The sequence below is a fragment of the Sceloporus occidentalis genome, unplaced genomic scaffold, assembly GCF_023333645.1.
Source record: "Sceloporus occidentalis isolate IW3139 unplaced genomic scaffold, rSceOcc1.0.p SCAF_11, whole genome shotgun sequence".
NCBI lineage: Eukaryota > Metazoa > Chordata > Lepidosauria > Squamata > Phrynosomatidae > Sceloporus > Sceloporus occidentalis.
In genome coordinates, this window is record NW_028316991.1 from 11235504 (window position 1) to 11262729 (window position 27226).

The 27226-nt window shown below is 43.1% G+C and overlaps 3 protein-coding genes across 3 annotated transcripts; all 3 read right to left on the reverse strand.

The window, feature by feature from the left end:
- Positions 1 to 3607: 3607 nt before the first annotated feature.
- Positions 3608 to 4937, reverse strand: LOC149305568 (hemoglobin subunit beta-2-like). Its single transcript, XM_089477406.1, has 3 exons — positions 4846 to 4937; positions 4060 to 4282; positions 3608 to 3736 (listed from the first exon to the last, which is right to left on the reverse strand). The coding sequence occupies exons 1-3, from the start codon at positions 4935 to 4937 to the stop codon at positions 3608 to 3610; spliced, it is 444 nt and encodes a 147-aa protein (XP_089333532.1).
- An 8259-nt stretch (positions 4938 to 13196) lies between these two features.
- LOC149305569 (hemoglobin subunit beta-2-like) lies at positions 13197 to 14524 on the reverse strand. Its single transcript, XM_089477415.1, has 3 exons — positions 14433 to 14524; positions 13664 to 13886; positions 13197 to 13325 (listed from the first exon to the last, which is right to left on the reverse strand). The coding sequence occupies exons 1-3, from the start codon at positions 14522 to 14524 to the stop codon at positions 13197 to 13199; spliced, it is 444 nt and encodes a 147-aa protein (XP_089333541.1).
- Positions 14525 to 25625: 11101 nt separating this feature from the next.
- LOC149305570 (hemoglobin subunit beta-2-like) lies at positions 25626 to 26767 on the reverse strand. The gene is made up of 3 exons (XM_089477412.1): positions 26676 to 26767; positions 26169 to 26391; positions 25626 to 25754 (listed from the first exon to the last, which is right to left on the reverse strand). The coding sequence occupies exons 1-3, from the start codon at positions 26765 to 26767 to the stop codon at positions 25626 to 25628; spliced, it is 444 nt and encodes a 147-aa protein (XP_089333538.1).
- Between the last annotated feature and the right edge of the window lie 459 nt (positions 26768 to 27226).

Here is a 27226-nt window from a genome sequence, read left to right on the forward strand (position 1 = left end):
ACTGCGCATGCAGTCCTTTGGGCCCTTTGGCACTTACGCCCTCTCCAATCAGAAGTTTTGGGCATTTGGAATCGCAACCCATTAGGTTGAACAAAAGGTGCACCCTGTCTCCTCAAGTCCGTCGCTCCCTCAGTTGGTGGGAGCATCTGAAAGATGGGAGGTCCTTGATTCAGCCAGCCTGGATTCTGTTGACCATGGATGCAGCCCATCTAGAGGACATTCCAGTACAAAGAGGATTTTATAGAGCTCTTTTTAAGGACATATTTATTTTCCTTTTTAATATATCCCTTTGTGGATTTTTGCTTTTAATTTGGCATTAGCCTTAATAAATAGTATTTTATCCTACTGCATTGTGGATTGAATCCTATCTACCCACGGGGTACAGACACACATACCAGTGGAATACTGGTACAGATCCGGAGATTTTGGAGGCAAGCAGAGGAGAACACGCCAAATACATATGGGCACTGTATCTTCACGAAAAGTGTAAGTGTGTTTTTACATTTGCGTACCAAGACAACTGTGTGATACTGCACCATTGTGGTCCCTGTTCGTTTTTCTGCTTCCTTGCATATACCTGCTATACGTCCACCCGGAGGATTTGATGGTTATGAAGCTTGATTACACATATACATTGTGAGTGCATAGCATTGACACACAGTGTCACCATCTGCACACAATATTACACTATTATTGTTTCTTTCTGTTTTTATGTTTTGACCGGTATACACGAGCACTCCCTAGCGGTTTTTTTGTTCTGGCTTTTCTCCACCAGTTAGGGTGGATAGTAAACTTCCAAAAGTCCGAGTTGGTTCCATCCACTTCCAGGAAGTTTCTGGGGTTCATAATTGACCCGGATGACTCTCTCTCTCTGTCTCTCGACAGACACAATCGGGTTGTCAGAGCTGCCAGTTCTCTAAGGACCCCTCAGTCGGTGTCCATCAGAACGCGTATGAAGATGTTAGGGCACATGTCAGCGACTGCGCATGCAGTCCTTTGGGCCCTTTGGCACTTACGCCCTCTCCAATCAGAAGTTTTGGGCATTTGGAATCGCAACCCATTAGGTTGAACAAAAGGTGCACCCTGTCTCCTCAAGTCCGTCGCTCCCTCAGTTGGTGGGAGCATCTGAAAGATGGGAGGTCCTTGATTCAGCCAGCCTGGATTCTGTTGACCATGGATGCAGCCCAGCTCGAGGACATTCCAGTACAAGGTACTTGGTCCGTCCAGAGAGCCTTCTGTCTTCGAACTTCAGAGAGCTCAGAGCAATCAGCTTAGCACTCCTTCACTTTGCTCCTCAAATCCGCTACAAAGCGGTGAGAGGAGACAGAGGGGCGCCGAGTGCCTTGGGCCCCCCTGACTGGCAGAACTCCAGGGCCCGGTCGCAGTCATGATCCCTGCGACCCCGGTAGTTCTGCCACTGTATACTTATGAATGTCCGGTCAAAGAAAAGGGCAGCTCAGGAGTCTTACTGTTGTGCTGTGGCTACAAGCGGCTATTGTGATCCAGGATGATGGTCAGCATAACACTCTCAGCCTGTTCCTCTGTTGAATGGATAACCGCGTAAAATAAAACAAAAATAAGAGCCATGGCCACAAAGGGCTGTTCTGAAACCAGGATGAGGATCACCCTGACACCCTAATCCTCTTTCTCTGCTGAAGTGGTATTTGTGTAAAATCCAACAAAAGAGGGAACATTATTTTATTGATATTGAGCCTGATACACTTGCAAATGTTTTTTCACGTCACAAGCCATCACAAGCATACTTAAGCAAACATTTTCTTGATGAACTCGTGTGTTGCCTTGAGAGTTTGTAAGCTACTTGCAGCTACTTGCTGGTCACGTCAGTCAAACCATCCCTTGAATCAACCAACAGCTCACATTGTTAGTGAATAGACCTGAGACAGCCCAATTGTTTTCCTCTACACAGCAGTTTTTAGGCTGCTCTCAGCTGAGGGTTTTGCCAGTGGTATATTTATTGGGATTGTGCCCTGGTTCCCAAGATAACCATGCTGAGGGGGTTCACCTACACTGTACACAGAGTGCTGGGATATGATGTCACACTCTTGTGCTCTGCCTTAGGTCACATGCCAAGAATTAAAAATACAACAGGAGTCTCCTGCAATATAAATGTGCTGGTTTACAGGAGATTTCCGATCCCCTCAACCATCCCAGTGAGAGCAGCTGTCCAAGGTCACCGTAGGTCTACATGACCTGGACCAGAATACACCACTAGTGTTTTCTATTTATTTACCATATGCAATAGCCAAATAATGACCACAGCCCTGACATAAGGACATACTGTATATAAGACACATGAACACCAGTTTGTAAATTAATTTAAATAACAATCTAATTTAGGAGGGGGGTTGTGGCAGGAAAGGCAGGCCAGGGGTGAGGCCACTCATCCACTTTCCATGAAGAGCCAGCTCTGGTTCTTTAGTCTTATCACAGCTCGAGCTGCAATGCTGGTTTGTGCAGAACCTAATCTGATATACACTATATAAACAAAAATATGGGGACACCTGACCATCCCACCTATGCTTGCTGGAAATCCCATTCCAAAACCATTGGCATTAATATGGAGTTTTCCCCCCTTTGCAGATATAATACAAGAAGGTCTGTCTCGCAAGCAAAGCGTACAGCAGTTTGGCCATGGAAACTGCTTGTGCTGATGTTGTTTACAGAGGCAGTTTGAAAGTTTGTTGTGAGTGACGCTATAGAGAAGAGGTGAGTGTGCGTGGTCTTTGTGGCTGAGCTGTTGTCACTCATATATACTTACACTTCACAATAATAGCACCTACAGTGGACTGGGGCAGATCTAGCAGGGGAAATCACAAACTGATTTGTGACAAAGGTGGCATCCTATGACATCGATGTGGATGTAGTGAGAGACAAAAAATGAGAGGCTGGTAAAAAAAAAACATGGGCACAACGCAGGGATAGAGAAGAACAGAAATAAGTAGAAAAATACGATGAAAAGGATAGGTTGATGGAGGAGCATCAATGCTCAAAATTTTCTATTGATCATTTGACAATATGAAACTTAACAAGTTTGATCATTTTTAGAAACTCTGCATTTGAGATCCAGTCCATATGGCTAAAAGGCAGACTTTAAAAACTTTAAAAGAGTGTTTAGAACCAAAAGGTCGAGGTTTGTAACCACCAACCCAAGTGTCATCACCCTTTAACAAATGTAGGAGCTGCTAGGGAAGTTTGACCACAAACTTTGGAGACAAAATCTGGAGAAATGATACATTTGTCCAGACCAATTCCTGATTTGTTCATCTCAAAAAAAAACAAAAAACTTCTCAATTCTTTTCAGTAGAATTGTTCTTTCGACCTAGTCCAAATATAACCAACTAGCTATTTATATCCAAGAATATTTGAGATATATTCACCATGGAAATGCTCATTTTACACAATTGCCCATGTTTTGCTCCAGTCATGATTATTTAGTTGCTAAGTGGTATAGACCTTCTTTAATAAGTATCAGTAGTTAACAACACAAGTGAGTCTCACTTTAGTCAAAACTACACTTTAATATGTATGTTTCAATATGAACACACACAGAAATCCACATTTCAAGATGACGTAGAATAATGTCAGTTTAATAATATCCGTGGCTCAGACCGGCCACCAGAACTGCAATGAATTTCTCCCAGGAGGCCTGGACCTGAGGGGTGAAAGCGGATCCCAGTTTGGCAGCCAGAACAATCACCAGCATTTCTCCAAGACGCTGGAAAAAAGAAAGATATACATGCTTTTAACACATGTCTTTACAATGCAAAGATTACGAGCAACCCTTAACTGTATAGAGTTATATATACTAAATTTTATGTCTTTTATATATTTATAACAATGTTATTAGTAGGTCATACTATATAGACATTTAAAACACGTTAAAAGGTCAACTAAAAAGATCTATTATTGGCCTTTGTAGCAGAAATGTATTGATAAAAACCTTTTGTGATCTTTCATATATATTTTCAAAATATTCCAGACTAACGGGTTACCTACAGTAGAGAAAACATATAGAAAGTAGTAATAATATTTACATACCTTGAAGTTCTCGGGGTCCACGTGCAGTTTGTTGGCGTGGGTGTCACTGAGAGCGCGGAGAGAGCCCTTGACATCATCCAAGTGTTGGATGGCACCGCCTATGGCACCCAGAACCTTCTTGCCATGGGCCTGCACTTTAACATTTCCAGAGATAGCGGCTTCATTGGACAGGTTTCCGAAAGAGCTGAAATACCTCTGGGTCCAGGGGTAGACAACGAGCAGCCTGGAGTGATAGAAAAACAGGTTTTGTTTTTTTAAATAAAAATTGCACTCTGACTGAGGACCTGATATATACTAAAATAAAATATACAATTTTTTAAATATAGTATTCTAATATACAAATGTTCTCTTTGCTTGCACATTGAAAGCCTTTGTCTATTATTCAATGTTACAGACAATATCTACTTAATATTAAATAAATATGAATTATGAATAAATTCAATTTATGAATAAAGCATGAATTATGCCTGGAACACTTAATTTAATTTTAGGGCTGGAGATTTTAGATGTATATCTGTGCTGCTTTATGTCACGATTATTAAAATATAATGAAAATACATAATTATCTGAAATAGACAAAAAAATCTTAACAATATGTGGTCATATTTCTTATCTGCATTCATAAATATGGAGCAATTACCATAGCAACCAATGTAACCCTTTCATTGATTATGCGATATGTAGCACATTTAGCAGAAAAATATGGAGAAAGGGGGAGCACATAACCTTAAAAGCATATGCCTTCTGTTTGTAGCAAGATTATAGCAAATTATTTCTGCTAATTACCTGGTCAGGGTGTCGCTGCCATCCTTGTCAATGTTCACCTTCTGCCAGACGGAAGTGATGGCGGTACGTTCCTCAGCTGTAAAGTGAACCATGGTGTCTGTTGAGGTTGGTGAGTGGTAAAGACTCAAGTAAGAGATGTCAAGAGCTCTGAGACCTCAGTCAACCTCCCTGGCTTTTAAAGGAGAACTAAGTATGTCCCACCTACTGTAATTGTGCTGTGTTGCCATTTGGTCCAACCAATGTTTAGCCTTCACTGATAACATGACCCATACAACTGACCTTGCTATTTTGTATCATGCCTGCCCGTGGAGAATTCCATCTTCCTGTATTCACAGTGGGTTATGCTGATCTCACAGTCTTATAAAACATGAGTGTGCAAAATTAAATTGCACCACAATTCACATCAACTAGAGATAATTGGGTAGTCCTACTTAGATAATTAGAGCTTCAGTTCCATGGGTGCATCAGAGCACACTATCAATATTAAGGACCCTGTGATGCTAAAAATAAATCTCATCTTGAACTCCGATGACTGCAGTCTTTAATTCTAATGATCCTACAACTACCACGAGTAAAAGTAAATGTAATAAACGTAATACACTAATAGTCATATTCATTATGAATTATTTAATTTACAGATATGTAAAAAGAGGGCTGTGTGATGCAATGCTATAGAATCATAATTTTCCCTTTATTGAACACCTGACTCCCCTGAACACCTGACTGCCTCTGTCAGAAAGCATTAAATTGGCCATGGTTGGTTCTTCCAGCACGACAATGATCCAAACCAACACAAAAATGGTTTATTCACCACATAATCAAGTCCCCTGGCTTTAATCCTACAGAAAGCCTGTGGGGTGAACTGGAGAGTAGAGTCTACCAGTGGTAGACCACAAAAGTAGGGGGATCTGGAGAGATTCTGTATGGATGAGTGGTTTCACATCTCTTGCCATGCATTCTCCAACCTCATCAGGCATTATATGAGAAGACTCTGAGCTGTTTTCTTGGCAAAGGGAGGTAGCACAAAGTATTGACTAATAGGATGCCAAGAATTCTGCTACATTTATGTAACTATTATCCGGATGCAACATAACATCCAGCGCTTCTGATATAGTCACGTGGAACCTGTCATGGCTTCACCTATACACCAGACCACCGTGGAACACCAGGCAATTTGAGAGGCATTATAGGGCTGGTGGGACAATTCCCAGGTTGGTGGGGATAATACAGGGGCTGGTCGGACAATACGTGGGCTGGAAGGACATGACAGTTGATGGAGGGCAATCCAGGGGCTAGTGGGACATGACAGGGGATGGGGGATATTAAAGGAGCTGGGGAAGTACATTACATGTGCTAAGGGGGATGAAGAGGTATAATACTTCTACAAAACAAGAATGGTTGTGCTTAAAGCAATGTAGTAAAGGGAAGTTGATATGAACTGTTAGTAACTGTACATATAACATAAATAACATGGTTATACGCACAAGGCGATGTGATATGTGATTACTTTAAGGTGATTTGTTGGAAAATAGATTTATATGGAGGTTGGTGTTATATGGAAGAAATGGACATAATATGGGAGTTGGAGTACATGGCTTAATGAAAGGAATGGAAATATGAAGATTTGTGTAGATTAGGGCTATACAACTTCAGTAAATGAGAGCAGAAAACACAACAATGTTTGCTTAAGCACAGACATCTCAATGAAGAATGTACTAAACTACTTGTCTTTAGGAAAAAGGTTCACAGAATTCATGGCCCTTAAGGACTGGTTTAGATTATTTTGAGGAAATTATTATTATTATAACTATCCTTTATTTATATAGCGCCAACAGTTTACCCAGCGCTTAATACAATACATAAATTCAAGGGATATGACAAGACAAGAATTGACAGACTAAGACAAACCGATACATTTGGTGGGGAGAGCCCTGCTCGCAAGCTTACAATCTAGAGGGAAATGGGGTGACAAACATAACGCACAGAGAAAGGGTGAGAGGTAGTGTGGTGGTTGTATCGATGACAAGGAAGTTCTAGCAGCTAAGATGGTATGCTTCTCTGAAGAAGTGGGTTTTTAGATGTTTCTTGAATGTTGGGAGGGAGGGAGAATGCTGAACGTTCCTTGGGAGTAGATTCTAGAGATATGGGGCAGCTCGAGTGAAATCTTGTAGACGGGAAAAGGAAGAGGTGATGAGTGAGGAGGAGAGCCTTAGCCCATGGGAGGAATGTAGGGATCGAGTAGGAGAGTATTTGCTAATGAGGTCAGAAATGTACGGAGGAGCAGTATTATGGATGGCCTTATATGTCAGTACCAGGATCTTAAATTTAATTCTAAAGGTAATAGGGAGCCAGTGGAGGGTTTCACAGAGGGGGGAAGCAGAAGAGGAGCGACGTGCAAGGAAGATGAGCCTAGCAGCGGCATTTAGGATAGACTGTAGAGGAGAGAGTCGCGACAGTGGAGTGCCAACCAGAAGAGTGTTGCAGTAGTCAAGACGGGAAATGATAAGGGAATGAACCAGGGTTTTTGTGGATTCTTGGGTGAGGAATGGGCGGATACGAGAGATGTTTTTTAGGTGCAAGCGGCAGGCTGCTGTGTCTGGGCAGGAAAGGGTTAACATGGAAGGTAAGAGAGGTTCAAGTGAGGCTGACAGTTGGGTAATGGTATTGTCTGGTAATGGCCTACAAGTATGAGGTGAGCGCTGTAAGTTTGTCTTGTTAGGGGTTAGCACTGGAGAAAAGGATAGAAGGTGGTGGTCAGACAGAGGGAACGGGTAGATGGAGAAGTCTGAAAGGGAGCATGATCTGGAGAAAACCAGATCAAGTGAGTGTCCCTCGGTGTGCGTAGGGGAATTAGTCCATTGAGAGAGACCAGAGGAGGATGTCAGGGAGAGGAGTTTGGAGCTAGCAGAGTTGTTAGATATATCTAAAGGAATGTTAAAGTCACCCAGAATAAGACAGGGGATATTAGGAGAGAGGAAGAAAGGGAGCCAGGCAGAAAGGTGGTCAAAGAACTGCGAGGTAGGACCTGGAGGGCGATATATGACAGCAATTTGAAGGAAATGATAAGAAGGTTGTTAAAGATTACATAGTGGAAATTGTATCCAATATGTGAACTGTGTATATTATCATGGTAAATGTAAAGGTTAAAATTCTAGGAGAAATTAAATAATGAGGCCAAAAAATCTCTAATTTTGCTGTTATTCCAATGCTATTTCTGTCTCAATTTCGTAATTCTCTTTCCTAAGTGAAAAGATACTACAATGTTTTATATTTTCAAGTTTATGACTGTAAACAAACAAAAAAAACCCTTTACATATGTAGACAATGATGTCTTTTTTCTAAGGCTTTGAATAATTTGTTAATAAAGATATTATAGATATTCTATATACCAATTGGTATTTTTATTAGTTACTTACCCACTACTAATGTTTTTATTATTATTTGTTTTTTTATTGATTTATGTGTAATAAAATATTTGTTTTTTTATAAAAATATTGAGTATCTGCATATTTACTTTAATTATTTATTAATTATTTAGCGCTGTTCATTTTATATATGCGTTTTCCTTCTTTGTCAGATCTATTGTAAGGAGTTTCTGCTCCAGTGGCTGCTAAATATTTTTGCAATTTATTTACATTTTGAGGGTCTGGCCACTTGTGAAGGATAAATCGTTTTCATTATTTTTGCCCGATTGTTTGTGATGATCTGTAAAGTTTGTCTTTTATTAACTTATTTTATTTATTTATTACAGTGGTGTTTATTTAGTGCTGTAAACTATTATATTTATTTACATTTACTATTTTTATTACAATTTATTTTTAGAGTGCCAGAGGTTCTGCCAGCAGATAGTACTGTTACTAAATAAAAGTGAAAACTAATATTGACATAACACAAGCTTACAATCCATTAGAACATTAAGGAGGGAATGAGAAGGTGAGTGCATGAGTGAGAATGATTTTACTGTAGTGAGAAGAGTAAAATTAAAGCATTTTAAGTTAGGGGGAGAGTCTGGCAGAAAGAGGTAGGGAGATCCACAGAATAGACCGCATAGCTAAAATCTTAAAGACACAAGTTGGAAAAAGTGATAACAGCTGAAGAGAGTTGCAAGTCATGAGGAGAGCAAAGAGAGCAGTTATCAAAGTACATGGAGATAAGAGCAAAGATATGAGGGCAGTTTTTGTAAAGGCATGTGTTGGTAAGGGATATTAGATTACATTTAAATGGCAGAGGTGTTCAGAATGCATTGGAGAGATAAAAAGAGTTGTACTCTAGATAGAATATCACAAGGGAATTAATTAGTATTTTATTAGTAGTGTGAGGAATTTCAATCTTTGCAGGTAAAGACTGCAGGATTTCCTAACTGGAAATTAAGGAGATGATTGAGGAGATGAGTAACCAGAAGTGCAGTCTTGTAAACGTTGAGCTTCAGGCAATGGGATGCCATCAAGATGCTATTTCAGAGTGACAGTAATTTGAGTTAGAAGAGAGGACAACGGCAGTGGCGTCGGCAGGGGGGGGCAGAGGGGGCCATGGCCCCCCCTAAATCATGCTGTGCCCCCCGGTGTGCCCCCCCAATTGAAACGCCGTCTTTTTTTTTTTTTTTTTTAATAGATCCGGAGGAGAGAGAGAGAGGCGCCGAGCGGTCGCTGAGGAATAAGTTCTCAGCGACCGTTCGGCGCCTCTCACTCTTTTCCGCGACCGCGAGGCCTCTGCCTTGGTCGCAGTGCCGGCATTTCAAGCCGAGCGCCGGTATATGATGTCATATCCGGCGCTCAGCAATGAAGCCGCGCACACTGCGGCAGAACCAGGAAGACAGAGACCTCGCGATCCCGCCGCTGGACTTCTACAAGCCCAAGGTAAGTGAACTTCAAAGGGGGGGGGAGGAGGGTAGAAAGTTAGGAGGGGGTTAGAGAGTGAAAAGAGGTAGATAGGAAGTGAGAAGAGGTAGATAGGGATACATTGGGAGGGAGAGAGGGGGTAGATAGGATAGATTGGGAGGGAGAGGGGGTAGTTAGGATAGATTGGGAGGGAGAGGGGGTAGTTAGGATAGATTGGGAGGGAGAGGGGGTAGTTAGGATAGATTGGGAGGGAGAGGGGGTAGTTAGGATAGTTTGGGAGGGAGAGGGAGATATTAACATATATTGGCAGCAGGGGCTAATATTAATATTAATTGGCAGCAGGGTCTAGTATTTATATTCATATTGGCAGCAGGGTCTAGTATTTATATATATATCGGCAGCAGGGGCTAATATTAATATATATTGGCTGCAGGGGCTAAGTTTATATATATATTGGCTGCAGGGACTAATAATATATATTGGCAGTAGGGGCTAATATTAATATATACTGGTAGCAGGGTCAAATATTAATATATATCGGCAGCAGGGTATAATTTTTATGTATATCGGCAGCAGGGTATAATATAAGTATATATCCGCAGCAGGGGCTAATATCAATATATATCCGCAGCAGGGGTTAATATTAATATATATCAGAAGCAGGGTGTAATATTTCTATATATAGTCATCAGCAGGGGCTAATATTAAAGAATGAGAAATAACTGCCTAACGTGTGTGTGTATATATGTGTGTGTATATATATATATATATATATATATATATATATATATATATATAGTGTATATGTACCGTTTTATAATTGGCCCCCATACTTTGGTTCCTGGCCCCCCATGTGCCCCCCCTAAATATGAAAGCTGGAGACGCCACTGGACAACGGGTCAGGAGAGGAAAGTTAAATTAGCATGTTGTCAGTCTACAGGTGGTACTCGAATTCTAGTAAAGAGAGGACATATATTAGTAGAGGCTCCAGAACAAGGGTTGGGGGCTCCAGGGCCCTGATGTTCCAATTGATCCTTGCCTCTCACCTGTCCCACTAGGCTGCGTCCCGTGAAATGTGGCCATCATTCTCCCTGACACTGTGCTGACAGAAATTGGGTGACTTCTGGAAGTGCAGTGTCAGTGAGGGAGGATGATTGCCGCAAGGAACGCACAGGAAGGAAGGAGAGTATCCGGAAAGTACTGTGTATATGTGTATGTACGTGCATGTATATACACTGATCAACTATAACATTATGACCACCTGTCTAATATTGTGTAGGTCCCCTATTTGCTGCCAAAACAGCCCTGACCCATCGAGGCATGGAATCCACTTGACCTCTGAAGGTTTGCTATGGTATCTGGCACCAAGACGTTAGCAGCAGATCCTTTAAGTTCTGTATGTTGCAAGGTGGGCCCTACATGGATCAGACTTTATGGTCCAGCACATCCCACAGATGTTCGATTGGATTGAGATCTGGGGAATTTGGAGGCCAAGTCAACACCTTGAAATCGTTGTTGTGTTACTCAAACCATTCCTGAACCATTTTTACTTTGTTGCAGGGTGCATTATCCTGCTGAAAGAGGCCAATGCCCTAAGGGAATACCATGTACATGGTCTGCATCAATGCTTAGGTAGGTGATTAAGGTTTCCTGGCAGAACATTGCCCAAAGCATCACACTGCGACTTGCATTATTCCAGGTAAGCAATGTATATGCACACGGACATCCATGTGTTGTAAAAGAAAATGCGGTTCATCAGACCAGGCCCCTTCTTCCATTGTTCTGGGGTCTAGTTCATATGCTCACTTGCCTATTGTAGGGTCTTTCGGCAGTGAACAGGGGTCAGTATGGGCACCCTGACTGGTCTGCGGCTTATCAGCCCCATACGCAACACACCTTTCTATTAGAACCAGCAACATTTTCAGTAATTTGACGTACAGTAGCTGGTCTGTTGGATTTGACCACAGCGTTCGCCCTCATGTGCATCAGTTAACCTTGGCCGCCCATGAACCTATTGCCGGTTTACCTCTTTTCCTTCCTTGGACCACTTTTCAAAGGTACTGACCACTGCAGACTGGGAACACCCCACAAGAGGTGCAGTTTTGGAGATGCTCTGACTCAGTCGTCTAGTCATTACAATTTCGTCCTTGTCAAAGGATGAAATGTTCACTTGCTGCCTAATATATTCCACCCACTGACAGGCGCCATGATAACAAGATTATCAGTGTTATACACTTCACCTGTCAGTGGTCCTAATGTTTTGGCTGATCGGTTATGTATGTGTATACATATATTTATATATATACTGTATATGTGTGTGTGCGCGTGTAGATCTATATGTGCGTGTAGCTGTATATGTGTGGATGCGTGTGTCTATATAGCATGGAGGAGGGGCAGAATATAAGTTAAAAAGAGGAGGGCAAGCAAAATAAAAGAAAAAAGGAGGTGAAATATATCAGCAAGTAAGGGGCAAAAGAAGTTGCCTAAGAGGGAGGAAAGAATAGAAGAGAAGGAAATATAACAAGAGCCAGAAAGCACAGATAAAATGAGGCAAGGTGTTTGCTAAAGGCAAGAAATCCAGAGAATTGTATTTGCCTAATCTTGTCCAGAACTGAGACCAAATCAAAAAGAAAACAGAGGAGACTCCACATCTACCCTATGTGATTATATTACCCCCCCATTCAGCTTGATTCTTCTCATATAATACCTAGTCCAAGCCAGATACACATGGAACATTATGTATGTATGTGTTTGTGTGAGCATGGATGTATAATGCTAGCAGCCATATAATGATATGAGTAGCATGTGTGTGACCAAGGATGTGGATGAGCATGGGTGTGCGTGTGTTTGTGTGAGTATTGAAGTGTAGTTTTTTGTGTGAGTATGAACGCGTATCATAAGTGTTAAGGTAGGGTATAAGTGTGTAGGCCTGTGCAAATCTGGGAGTGAAAACAGAATAAATAAAACAGAAGGACAGGAAGGGGCAAGAGAAGCAGAGCTGCAGAAAAGGACACAGGCACAACCAAAAGTGGTTGGCAGAGAAGGTAGGAAGACATTGAGAGCGTGAGTGTGAGAGCATGACAGAGTGGATATATTAATCATGATATAACAAAATGGATGTGGCATGGTTTTGGTGGCTGTGGGCACCATTTCATCCTTATACCCAGAAAGCACAGTGTCTTGGGGCAGCCCTGAATTATGACCTCTTGTACTAACATTTCTCCTCTGAAATATTCTTCCCTCGTGTACTACATTGAATCCATTTGCGTATTCAAATACATTTTTGTCATATCTCCTCTCTCTTTTTTTTCTCCTTTAAGCTACAGGCCATAAGAATGCCGCTGACAGGACATACAATTAAATGTTATTTATGAACATCAGGTATGTAGTGTTTTGGCGTTTAATTATATATTGACAAAGATACATGACAAAGAATTGTTTTAGTTAAAAGCAGCTTTTATTACAAATGCTTTAATGTTCAAGCACAGTTATCCATGATCTCAAATGGTCAGTTTAATAATATCCGTGGCTCAGACCAGCAACCAGAACTGCAATGAATTTCTCCCAGGCAGCCTGGGCCTGAGGGGTGAAAGCGGAACCCAGTTTGGCAGCCAGAACAATCACCAGCATTTCTCCAAGACGCTGGGAAAAAAACACATACGTGTATTTATCATAGTTAGTAGCAATACGGCCTTTTATAGCCTTAATTGTGTAAAATAACAGATTTTCAAATTCTTTTACAAAATTGCAAAAATGGATTATTAATGTTATGCTAGCAGCCATGTAATGATATCGGTAGGGCGTATTATATAGGCATTAAAAACACATTTGAAAAGTACATGGAATATATTCATTACTGGTCTATGTGTGTGGGATATTTATTTGTGGAAACTTCCGGTGAATCTGTCACGGTCATAACTAAAGTATTCCAAATTTAAGGATTTCCTGTGTTAGAGAAAAAGGTAATAGTAGATACATACCTTGAAGTTCTCGGGGTCCACGTGCAGTTTGTTGGCGTGGGTGTCACTGAGTTCACGGAGAGAGCCCTTGACATCATCCAAGTGTTGGATGGCACCGCCGATGGCACCCAGAACCTTCTTGCCATGGGCCTGCACTTTAACGTTTCCAGAGATAGCGGTTTCATTGGACAGGTTTCCGAAAGAGCTGAAATATCTCTGGGTCCAGGGGTAGACAACGAGCAGCCTGGAGTGATAGAAAAACAGTGTTTTAATAAAACCATAACATCTGGCTGTTATAAACAGTATAATTTATCTAATATTCAAATGTTACCAATATAATGCCATTATTAAAAAGAGTAACATAAAAATGTATTTATCTTAATTAGACAACAGACAATGTAATGATATAAAGACTCAAATTTTATATATGGAACTAGAAAAACCAATAGAACCAATAGATATGTTGCACATTCAGTAGATCTACTCATTTATAAATATGGTCTTATGTGTATTGGGCATTTAATTCAAAACTGTTGAGACCTTTCTTTACTCCAAGACCGTTCCGCATTATGAAAAGCATCAAATTAAATGTTGGTATTAAATACATAAAATAAATAAAAGAAATAATAGCAATGGTAGTAATTACTTAATGCTTAAGATGTAGCACCCCTAATGTATGGCTACCCCTAATGTGCAAGAGCTGCATATAATTACCGTACAGGATTAGTTTACAAGTAAAATAGATACTTATGCTTTCAATTTCTAGAAAAAATATTATTCTGCTAATTACCTGGTCAGGGTGTCGCTGCCATCCTTGCTGATGTCAACCTTTTGCCACACGGATGTGATGGCGGCACGCTCTTCAGCTGTAAAGTGAACCATGGTGACTGTTTGGGTGGGAGAGTGGCTAAGACTCAAGTGAGAAGTGTCAAGAGCTCGGAGAACCACAGTCTACTTTTTTGGCTTTTAAAGGAGAACTAACTATGTCCAGCCTATTGAAACTGTGCTGTGTCACCTCATTTTCTTCATCCAGCATTTAGTCTTCACTGATAACATAACCCACACAACTGACCTTGCTTTTTTGTATCATGCCTGCTCCATGCAGAATTCTTCTTACTACAGCAAATTATGCTGATATTACAGTTTTTTTAAACAGTAGTGTGCAAAATTGAATTTCTGTTTATATGAATAGAGTTTCAGTATTATATTTGCTTCCGTGACCACCATCAAATATTCTGTGATGCTATAAGAAGCACTAATTAAAGTCATTATAACCATGGGTGCCTTTAATCTTCCTAAAGTGTTCACTGGGAAACCAAAGTAGCTGGTTGTGCAGATATTCGACACTCCCGACTGGGATTATCTTTAAAACAAGTAGTTGAGGAACCAACTCGTAAGGAGGCCATATTGGATTTAGTGTTCACAAATGGAGATTTGGTAACGGATATTTCTGCAGGTGAAAGTTTGGGATCTGGTGATCATCAGTCTGTGTGGTTTAATATACAAACAGTGACTGAGTCGCACCACACAAAAACAAAAGTTTTAGATTTTACAAAAGCTGACTAAAATGAGAATATATGTAGAGGAGTCACTATCAGACTGGGGCCATTTAAATGGAGTCCAGGAGAAAAGGGATTATTTGAAAGTTGAATTATTGAAGATAACAGAAAATTGTATTATTGTCAGGGTCCACTCTCTGCTCCCTGAACCATGGCTGAATCATACATCAAGCTAATACATCTGCTACCACTAGTGGCCACCCTCCTCCCTCTGGAGTGAGCTGAACCTGATTATCAGGTACAGCTGCGCCTCATGAACTGAGTGAAGCCCTGCCTTTATAAGACCTGCCCTGCCCATCAGTCAGGGCCTTGGCATTGATGTTAAAGGACTGCCTTTGCTCTGAGCCGCTACCTGTACCTGAGCCTGAACCCGTGCCTGAGCCTGAACCCGTGCCTGAGCCTGAACCCGTGCCTGAGCCTGAACCCGTGCCTGAGCCCGTTCCTGAGCCGGTACTCGTGCATGATCCAGTACCCGAGCGTAAGTCCGTACCCGTGCATGAACCTGTACACGTGCCTGGCCCGGTAGTACTCCGTTCCCGTCCGCCCTGCCAGTGGGCCTCCGTTCCCGTCCGCCTTGCCAGTGGGCCTCACCTGTACCTGTACCTGTGCCTGAACCTGCCTGTGGGCTTACCTGCCAGTGGGCCCGCACCCGAGCCTGTACCTGTGCCTGAACCTGCCTGTGGGCTTACCTGCCAGTGGGCCCGCACCCGAGCCTGTACTTGTGCCTGAACCTGCCTGTGGGCTTACCTGCCAGTGGGCCCGCACCCGAGCCTGTGCCTGCACCTGCACCCGAGCCTGTGCCTGCACCTGCACCCGAGCCTGTGCCTGCACCCGAGCCGGTACCTGCACCTGCACCCGAGCCGGTACCTGCACCTGCACCCGAGCCTGTACCTGCCTCAGCTCCCGTCTCTCTGCCTCAGCTCCCGAGCCTGCACCTTCCTCTGCTCCCGTCTCTGTGCCTCAGCTCCCGTCTTTTCCAGTTCTGCTACTCTGTCTGTACCTATCTCTCTGTCACCATGCATAAAGGAGTACAGACAGAGTCCCCCGTATCCCCTGCACATGGACTCCTACCAGACCTGCTCGCCCGGGTCCTGACAGAATGCCAAGGCCATACCAAGGAGTCCGCGGGGATGACTGCAGTTCTGGAATTACTGGCGGAATGTCTTTTGCAGCTGTGTAAATCCGTACGGTCTGTGTTGGAATGTGAAAGCACCAAACAAAAGCCTATGACTGTGACCAAAGGCAAGAAAGCACCACAGAAGAGTGTTAAGCGTGAGCCTCTCACCAAAGAAGAGAAACAAAAACGGCGAGAGGACAACTTGTGTTATTATTGTGGTGAGACCGGTCATAGGATCACGTATTGTCCGTGGAAACCTGCTAAGTCACCTGCAACCCACACTGACCAACCCTGTGCCCAGGAACCTGCATATGACACCAGCAACCTGTCACAGCGGGAGCACACCCCGTCTCTTCCTCAGCCCGGTGAACCAGAGGCTTCTCATGTCACGGCACCAGGAGAACCTACGCCATCTGAAGCCATGTCAGAGGATCTCCAGACCATGTCGGACGACCCTGACTGGTCTGACATGGATTATGCTTCGTCTGAGGCTGATATGGCATACTCACCCGAGAACAAAGACACCAAGGCTGTTTGTGCGGTTGGGATCACCACTCCCATCACTCACAAAAGGGTACATAGGAAACCCCAGACCGCTAGACACTCCCTTGGGGCTCCCGGTAACGTCCTGGCGTCCGATGGGACAATCGTGCACAGGAAAGACCTAAACCGCTACGAGCAACTGCTGCGCGATCAGAGGTCTGGTACACCCTCCTACGTTCTAGCCTCCACCCAGTCCAGTCCTGGTGTTATCCAACGCCAGGTAGAGGGACTCTGTGTACAGGGGGAATTCCTAACCCCTGACGAATGCAGAAGTCGGACAAGACAATTGCTTCCCGGAAACATCGCCTCTGCGCATCCAGCGGCTAAGGCCCATACCACCCAGGCCAGCGCACCTAAGGCCATGTCATCAGAATGTGTGGTGGCGTCTAATGGGACTGTCGTACGTCGAGGTGACCTGCAGGTTTTCGAAAACGCTCTACGTGTGAGAAAAGCTTTCAGCACCATTGGCTACTGCCACACCTCTGCCGTCCTAGGAACGCCCGGAGGACGCTCCTTGAGGGGGGGGTACTGTCAGGGTCCACTCTCTGCTCCCTGAACCATGGCTGAATCATACATCAAGCTAATACATCTGCTACCACTAGTGGCCACCCTCCTCCCTCTGGAGTGAGCTGAACCTGATTATCAGGTACAGCTGCGCCTCATGAACTGAGTGAAGCCTGCCTTTATAAGACCTGCCCTGCCCATCAGTCAGGGCCTTGGCATTGATGTTAAAGGACTGCCTTTGCTCTGAGCCGCTACCTGTACCTGAACCCGTGCCTGAGCCTGAACCCGTGCCTGAGCCTGAACCCGTGCCTGAGCCTGAACCTGTGCCTGAGCCCGTTCCTGTACCCGTGCCTGAGCCGGTACTCGTGCATGATCCAGTACCCGAGCGTAAGTCCGTACCCGTGCATGAACCTGTACACGTGCCTGGCCCGGTAGTACTCCGTTCCCGTCCGCCCTGCCAGTGGGCCTCCGTTCCCGTCCGCCCTGCCAGTGGGCCTCCGTTCCCGTCCGCCCTGCCAGTGGGCCTCCGTTCCCGTCCGCCCTGCCAGTGGGCCTCCGTTCTCGTCCGCCTTGCCAGTGGGCCTCACCTGTACCTGTACCTGAACCTGCCTGTGGGCTTACCTGCCAGTGGGCCCGCACCCGAGCCTGTACCTGTGCCTGAACCTGCCTGTGGGCTTACCTGCCAGTGGGCCCGCACCCGAGCCTGTACCTGTGCCTGAACCTGCCTGTGGGCTTACCTGCCAGTGGGCCCGCACCCGAGCCTGTACCTGTGCCTGAACCTGCCTGTGGGCTTACCTGCCAGTGGGCCCGCACCCGAGCCTGTACCTGTGCCTGAACCTGCCTGTGGGCTTACCTGCCAGTGGGCCCGCACCCGAGCCTGTACCTGTGCCTGAACCTGCCTGTGGGCTTACCTGCCAGTGGGCCCGCACCCGAGCCTGTGCCTGCACCTGCACCCGAGCCTGTGCCTGCACCTGCACCCGAGCCTGTGCCTGCACCTGCACCCGAGCCTGTGCCTGCACCTGCACCCGAGCCTGTGCCTGCACCTGCACCCGAGCCTGTGCCTGCACCTGCACCCGAGCCGGTACCTGCACCTGCACCCGAGCCGGTACCTGCACCTGCACCCGAGCCGGTACCTGCACCTGCACCCGAGCCGGTACCTGCCTCAGCTCCCGTCTCTCTGCCTCAGCTCCCGAGCCTGCACCTTCCTCTGCTCCCGTCTCTGTGCCTCAGCTCCCGTCTTTTCCAGTTCTGCTACTCTGTCTGTACCTATCTCTCTGTCACCATGCATAAAGGAGTACAGACAGAGTCCCCCGTATCCCCTGCACATGGACTCCTACCATACCTGCTCGCCCGGGTCCTGACAATTATGCTGGTCAGTAAGAGTAAAAAATTAAAGAAACCACTGTGGTATTCCACAGAAGTGGCCAAAATCATAAAAAAAACAAAAGTTAGTCTTTAGTAAATACAAAAATACCCAAAGTGAGGAGGATAGACAGATGTATAAAAGTAGGCAGAAAGAAGCAAGGAAAGTTATAAGATATATAAATGAGAAAAGGAAAGTAAAACAAGGATTAGTTAGATTAAAAACAAAAGGAATGTATGTAGAAGAGGATAAAGGTCTTGCTGACTGCCTCAATGACTATTTCTGTTCAGTTTTTACAGAAAATGAAGGAAGAGGACCTCAGTAAGGAAAAAAGACTGAGTTTATGGAGGTGGAAGATTTACTTCAGTTGTCTAAGGTAAATAAAAATAAGTCGATGGGGCCTGACGGGATATACACCAAGTTGTTAAAAGAGCCTGGTGGTATACTAGCAAATCCATTTACGAATTTACAACCAATCATTGTTAGCTGGAGTAGTCCCAGAATCAAAATGATAAAGAGTCTGCTAAAGAAGAAATACCATATTTGCTCGATTATAAGACGACCCTGATTATAAGAGGACCCCCCAAGATCTAAATAGTAATTTAGGAAAAAAACAAAAAGCCTGAATATAAGACTACCCTATAGGAAAAAAAGTTTTATTAGTAAATATTAATTCATGTAAACAATTTTTTCATATTTAATAAAAGCTATGATTGAGAAAAATATATATTTTTTTATTTCCTTTTATTTGCCAACCTGCCCCCCCAGTTATGCACATCTGCCCCCAGGGTTGCCACTCTGCCCCCAGAAATGCCTTATACCCCCTATTTGCCACTCTGCCCCATGATGTGCCTTTTAACCCTCTATATGCCCAGAGTGGCATATAGGGGGTTAAAAGGCATATCATGGCGCAGAGTGGCATATAGGGGGTTAAAAGACATTTCTGGAGGTATATATATATATATATATATATATATATATATATATATATATAACTGCTAACAGCAATCACACTCCTATCAAGCCAAGGCAGCCAGTACATGCTGGAACCTGGGGATGATAGGAGTGTGAGTACAGCCTCCCTATGCTATGCTACCACCCCCCCTTACACATCCATGCTATCACACACACACTCATTCACAAACATTTAAAGATTCAATCCATTAATCACACATACTTGCTCAATGCTCAAAAACCCTCCCCCACCCCCTTACCTGAACTGTAGATCTCTCACTCGAAGACTTCTGCAGGGGCCCCGCTGTGCGAGCAACTTCTCTGGCCCCACCCCCGGAGGGGGGAGGCAGAATTATGTGACGCTCTGCTAGCTTCCTGTTCTCCTGCTGCTAGTAGAAGAGACGCTGCTCGTGACCAAAGCACCGGTAAGCAGCCTGGCCCCAGCGGACATTTTTTTGAGGTCTGATTAGAAGACGACTTCGATTATAAGACTAGGGGTATGTTTCAGAGCATTTGCTCTGAAAAAAACCTTGTCTTATAATCGAGCAAATAAGACTCTAGTCTTAAACTAGAGGTGCAAAGGATTAAAAGTAATATCAGGAAATATTACATTACAGAAAGGGTAGTGAATGCATGGAATAGCCTTCCAGCAGAAGTGGTAGAGATTAATACCGTGAATGAGTTTAAGCAAGCATGAGATAGACATAAGGCTGGGCTAGATATATGATAAGGCCAGGGAGTAAGGAAAGTATTCAGAGGCTGGGCAGACTAGATGGGCTGAATGGTTCTTATCTGCCATCACTTTATATGATTCAGTGTTACCGCAGACTCTAAATACAATGGTCCTTAAATAGCCCTGATTAACAGTCATGTAAATAATATACTAAAAATACTCTTTTCAATTATTAATACGGTAATTTTCTTTAACAATAAACGTTTTAAATAACTTTGGCTTTTCTAAGATAAATTGAAATTTACGTACAGTATTCAAATGTTTCCATCAAATCCCCTTCTCCTTTCTATCCTTAATCCATACATGTCATTTAGTCATCTCTGATAATGTGTACTCTGCAAATCATTCACCACTTTAGTAGCCTTTCTCTTGACTCTTCCTAATATGTATATTGTTCTGGAGATAAATTCTCCAGAACTATACACAAGACCCAGATGACACGAGATCTGTAAAGTGTCATGATTCAGCACCCTAAATGCTTTCTCTGCCAGAACGCTACCCTCTTGTACCCTTATGTAGGCGCACCAATTATTTAGGTGTAATAAAGTACTATGTAATTACTTTAACAAAACAAAAAAACTTACCTTCAGGAGAACCTACTCCACAATGTAGTCTGATTTTCAGTAAACAATGTATCACAAGACAAAGTATCACACAAAAACGTGTTTTAAAAATAACTTGTGTAATAGTATCACCACTAAAACACTGCTTGCAGATATTAAATTTTATCTGGCAATAGATGGGTTAAAATGTTAAACTATCAAAAGTGGTCCAAGGAAGGTGAACTGTGGTGAACTTGCGACGGGCTCGTTGATGCAGGTGGGGGGGGCGAAGGCTGGCTCGTGTCGACCCTTACCTGGAGAACACATGGCACTAGGATGCACTATGGGAAGAAGGCAAGCTGGCAGAGGTAGTGTGATGGTTGGGGCAATGTTTGGGTGATGCCATTCATGTGGTTGGGCAGACTGGATGGGCCAAATGGTTCTTATTTGCCATCAATTTCTATGTTTCTATGTTACTTTGACACGTACCACCTACATAAGCATTGTTGCAGACCATGTACACCCCTTCAATGCACCCTGCCCATGGGCGTAGGAACCGGGGGGGATGGGGGGGACAGATCCCCCCCCCTGTAACTCATGAGGGGGGGCGATAATGAAGAAATCCCCCCCAGGGCTGCAAATGCGGCCCGCGAGACATCGAGGTGCGGCCCGCGTAAGATCGGCAGCCAGGGCAACCGATCTTACGCGGTCCGCATCTCGAGCCCTGCTACTTACCTGTGGGAGGGTCTTCTGTACTGCACAGAGGAAGCAGAACCCAGCAGAGTTCACATGACATCACATCGCATCCTGCTTACTCTGTGCAGTACCAAAGAACGCAGAGGGAGGCCGTGCCCCCTGCTGAAGTCTGTGAGCGGCATCGAGGAGCTGCAGTGCAGGTAAGTTGGTGGGGAGGGTGTTTGAATCAGTATGCGTGATTGAGGGAATGAATCTGTGAATGAATGAGTGTGTGTGTGATAGCATGGATGTGTAAGTGCTGGAACCTAGGCATGATGGGACTGTGATTGCTGTTAGCAATCACACTCCTACCATGCCAAGTCAGCCAGTACATGCTGAAACATGGCTAGCTGCAACCCTTGTGTATTGATGCTGCCAGCAGTATGGGGTCTGCACATCATTTACAGCCACCCTGTACCAGCATGTACTGGCTAACTTGGCATGATAGGAGTGTAATTGCTAACAGCAATCACAGTCCCATCATGCCTAGGTTCCAGCATTTACTGGTTGGATGTGTAAGTGCTGGAACCTAGACATGATGGGACTGTGATTGTTGTTAGCAATCACACTCCTATCATGCCAAGTCAGCCAGTACATGCTGAAACCTAGCTAGCTGCCCCCCTTGTGTATTGATGCTACCAGCAATATGCGGTCTGCACATCACTTACAGCCACCCTGTACCAGCATGTAATGGCTACCTGGGTATGATAGGAGTGTGATTGCTGTTAGCAATCACACTCCTATCATGCCAAGTCATATTGCTATTTTTTTTGTCCAATCGTGGTGTGTTACCTACTTTTATTAAAAATGTGAGTTTTTATTATTATTTTTAAAGATGGGGGTTCATTTTCGGTTTTGGCTAAGTGAACCATGAATGTTTTGGTCCAGAATTTTCATTTTGGTGCATCCCTAGATTAAATAGAACTATTTCATTTTTAAATATCCTGAGTCCTGAATTTGTAGTCACAAAACTTTCTAGGCCCAGAAATCAGTGAGAGGAAATGTAAAGGTTTTGTGTCATTTACTTTATTTTAATCTGCATATTTTATTAAAGGCCATATTTTCTCACCATGAAAAATGAGTGCGGCCCGTGCACATATACAATTCTGATGAAGTGGCCCACTGCAGAAAAAAACTTGGACACCCCTGGGGTAGACAGTGAGAAGGGGGTAGGGAGAGGGTAGCTAGTGAGAAGGGAGGGTAGGGAGAAGGTAGATAGTGAGAAGGGAGGGTAGGGAGAGGGTAGCTAGTGAGAAGGGGGGTAGGGAGAGGGTAGATAGTGTGAGAAGGGAGGGTAGGGAGGGGGTAGATAGTGTGAGAAGGGAGGGTAGGGAGGGGGTAGATAGAAAGTGTGAGAGGGGGTAGATAGTGTGAGAAGGGGGAGAGGGGGTAGATAGTGTGAGAGATGGGGAGAAAGTGGGGATCTGATGGGGGAAAATGCTGTCCCCCCCAGATTTTTAGGGGTTCCTACGCCCATGACCCTGCCACAAAGCAAAAATGGTTCTGGAATGGTTTTAGGAACATAACAACAGGTTCAGAGACATGGGCCATCATTCTGGAGTGCAGAATTTTCACAATGTGCTGGGGGTATGAACGTATCATCTCACCCAATTTCACAATCCACAGGAAAGTTGATAAAAAAAGCTAAGGGAAATGCCATGCTGGATTGAAAAAAAACAAGTCAATATAAGCCACAAGCAGTAGCCCTATACACACACGTGTCTAGAAAAACAAGGATAGTGCTTTCAAGGTCAAAGAAATAGATAATTCTGCTGACCAAATAATACAGAGACATTGCAAAACCAAACAATGACCTAGGAACATCAAGAACTAGGCATTGGACAGGGCACAAGCCACCAATGTCTCTGTCTATCCCTGTTCTTACATTGTTAAAGTAGATAAACAGAAGAACCAAGCTCAGCACACAGTGGGAATACAAGGGCCATATAAACATGAAGCACCTGCTCAGGTATCTTAGGCACTCACAGCAGCTGCCTATTAGGATCCCTAAACAGATGCCTAATGTTTTCTACTTGTGTCTCGTGCACCCATTGTCAGAATTATATTATACCATGGCAACTGTGTTAGCAGTTACACAGACCTCCACTTGCATAAAGTGGGGGCTTTGGGTGGCCATGCATGTTTGCTTGCCCCAGGCCCTTTATGTTTCAAGATGGCCATGATACCTACCAATAGCAATATGCCTGAATACTATTACAGCCTGGAAATAGTGGTCCTGTTATAGAAAATACTACATTTGAATGTGCAGGAAGCTCTCTCTTGCTGTGTTACACTGACAGTATATGAATGCCCATGTGGAGGTTCTGGATTTCCCTTCTTGCTGTATCAGAAAGGATCCATCAGAGCATTAGAGACCCTTCCGGGGTCTCTGAAGATCAGCTATTGCTGATTACATGCTGTGTGAATAGAAAAGCAAACCAAAGGAACAAATATAATTTTTTTCCCCTTTCTTTCAGTGGTGGTACCCTGTAAAAACTATCCTTACTAAAATAAAAAACGATGTGTTTCATTTTCACTCTTTTTTATACTTTAGTGTTTATACTTTAAATGTTTATATATATATATATATATATATATATATATATATATATATACATATAAGAATATGGTTTCAAACACAATACCTTCTTGCAAAATACACATTGTGACAGAATGCAGGGGTTGGTGGTAGGAAAGAACTCAGGATTGCGCACAGTATATTTCACATATAATAGTTCGCCATCGGCAGGGTAATGCTGGGTAACGTTCAGCAGCACTATTTAAAGATCTTTAGGGTCCCTGACGTGGAGTACAAGAGAGAACGGCAGACCTGTGGTTCATTTTGCCTTCCAGGGAATTCCTATTATTGGGTTTACATATACCTGGCCCTCTCAATGGTAATCCACATACATCTGGTTTAGTAACTACTTAACTGCAGGACTGAACTGGTGCAAGGCCTTTATTATGTCCCAGCAGCATCAAATTCCAAAATTCCATTATTAAACACTAATCTGCACCCACCAGACAGGCCCAGAGACCCGCTGTTCCCACAGAAATCTTGTATTGCTGCCACCACTGCAAGGGATTCTGGGTAAGCAATTGCAAATTAGGTTTACAATGAGGCAAAAAAAAAACGTGACCATTGTTAACCTAATTTGCACACGATTACCCAAAATCCCTCACAGTGGTGGCAGCAATATAAGATGTCTGTGGGAACAGCGAGTCTCTCGGCCTGTCTGGTTGGTGTAGATTAGTGTTTAATAATTCCTCTGCTACCCCTTTAATTTTGTCAGGAAGTAAAGTAGCCACCTAACCATAGATAAGATGCGATTTGCTGAGTTAGTGCTTATGTTGAGCAGGATTTATTAGAATTTTGAATGTGTTTTCCCCATTGTTGCATTTAAGACCCATAGTACAGGGATCGAATTAAACAGGCATTTTGATACATAGGAGCCTTCTATGCATTTTCACACTGGACGGCCATGTGGCTTTGAAGATCCCAGAGAAAAGAAGCTCACAACATTCTAGAGTGTAAATTGTCACATGTGTGTACCCTACACACGAAAAAAAGAGTACAAATAAGTATAATTGTTTGACTGACCATGTGAACATGGATCTGTTGGTTGCTCCAAATGTAGCCATTTTGCCAAAGATTGCTCCATTTTTGTCCTGATTAATATGGCCCAATATATTTGTTCTACCATACATGTTATCCTTTCTGAAACCCCTATTTATCCTTCCCCAAAAGAAACATACACTTATCAGACACCCAAGCCATAGGAAGGTAAATCTTATTTATAGCAAACCCATGACACCGTTATTTTACAACGTGACTAAGGATCAATCATTTTAGGTAAAAGTAAATTTTATTGATATGTTTCCATATGAACACATATTAATCCACGTCCTCAGATGAGATGTTTAACAGTTAATTTAATGATATCCGTGGCTCAGACCAGCAACCAGAACAGCGATGAATTTCTCCCAGGCAGCCTGGACCTGAGGGGTGAAAGCGGATCGCAGTTTGGCTGCCAGAACAATCACCAGCACTTCTCCAAGACGCTGTAAGTAAAACAAAAATACATATACATTAAATATTACTATATTATTCTAATGTACATATTATTTCACCAAATTTGAAAGCATTCTATCTATATCATTTACATTCCAAAAAAATAACAATAGGAGAGGGAATAAGTATTCAGTAATAACTTGGATTTCTTGGATGGAATGCATTTGGCCCCAAAAGGAAACATTGCAAATTCAATTTCATGCTTACTAAATATTTAATAATGTAGAAAATTACCTTCCTACTCCTACTTCACTTGTAAAACTAGGATTATTTGAATTTTATAGAGCTCTAAAGCACCAATCCGTTTATCAGTCATTCCCAACCTGTGCATTTATAGTTATAACCAATTTTAAGGTTACCAACACAGAGGAAACATTTGCAAAGTAATTATTATAATTATATACCTTGAAGTTCTCGGGGTCCACGTGCAGTTTGTTGGCGTGGGTGTCACTGAGTTCGCGGAGAGAGCCCTTGACATCATCCAAGTGTTGGATGGCACCACCGATGGCACCCAGAACCTTCTTGCCATGGGCCTGCACTTTAACGTTTCCAGAGATAGCGGTTTCATTGGACAGGTTTCCGAAAGAGCTGAAATACCTCTGGGTCCAGGGGTAGACAACGAGCAGCCTGGAGTGATAGAAAAAGAGTTTTTAAATAAAATAATTATATACCTGATTTAGGAGTTAGTATACTTTAATATATTAGTAAAAAATAAATAATAATAAAAATAAACATCTTTAGCCACTATTAGTTGCTACAAAAACTCTAGAAACAAAACTCACGGTATAAACCACTGAATAAATTGTTGTTGTTATATTAATAATAATAATAAGTCAATGCTTAAAATTTAACTCAGAAAAATATATATTTATGCAGAAGTTCAACTAGGTATAAACCAGCCTTCCAATTACCTGGTCAGGGTGTCGCTGCCATCCTTGCTGATGTCAACCTTCTGCCACACGGATGTGATGGCGGCACGCTCTTCGGCTGTAAAGTGAACCATGGTGACTGTTTGGGTTGGAGAGTGGCTAAGACTCAAGTGAGAAGTGTCAAGAGCTCTGAGAACCACAGTCAGGTTCCTTGGCTTTTATAGGAGAACTAACTATGTCCCACCTACCGTAAATGTGCTATGTCTCCTTTTTTCCATCCCACATTTAGCCTTCACCGATAAGATGAACAGCTCCACTGACCTTGCTATTTCAAATCATACCTACTACACACAGAATTCTATATTTCTGTGACTACAGTGGATTATGCTGATATTCTAATACAAGAGTGCATGAAAGAAAAAGATAACAAAAAAAAAAAGAAAAAGCAAAGATAAGAAGTAAGGATAGTGAATTTGCAGTGTTGGCTTTTTACATAATACATTTTCCAACATTATAGTATGTATCGTAGATTATTATTGATCGCTCATAATTCCTCAGATACAAGTCTTATTGATATATTAATAAATTAATTA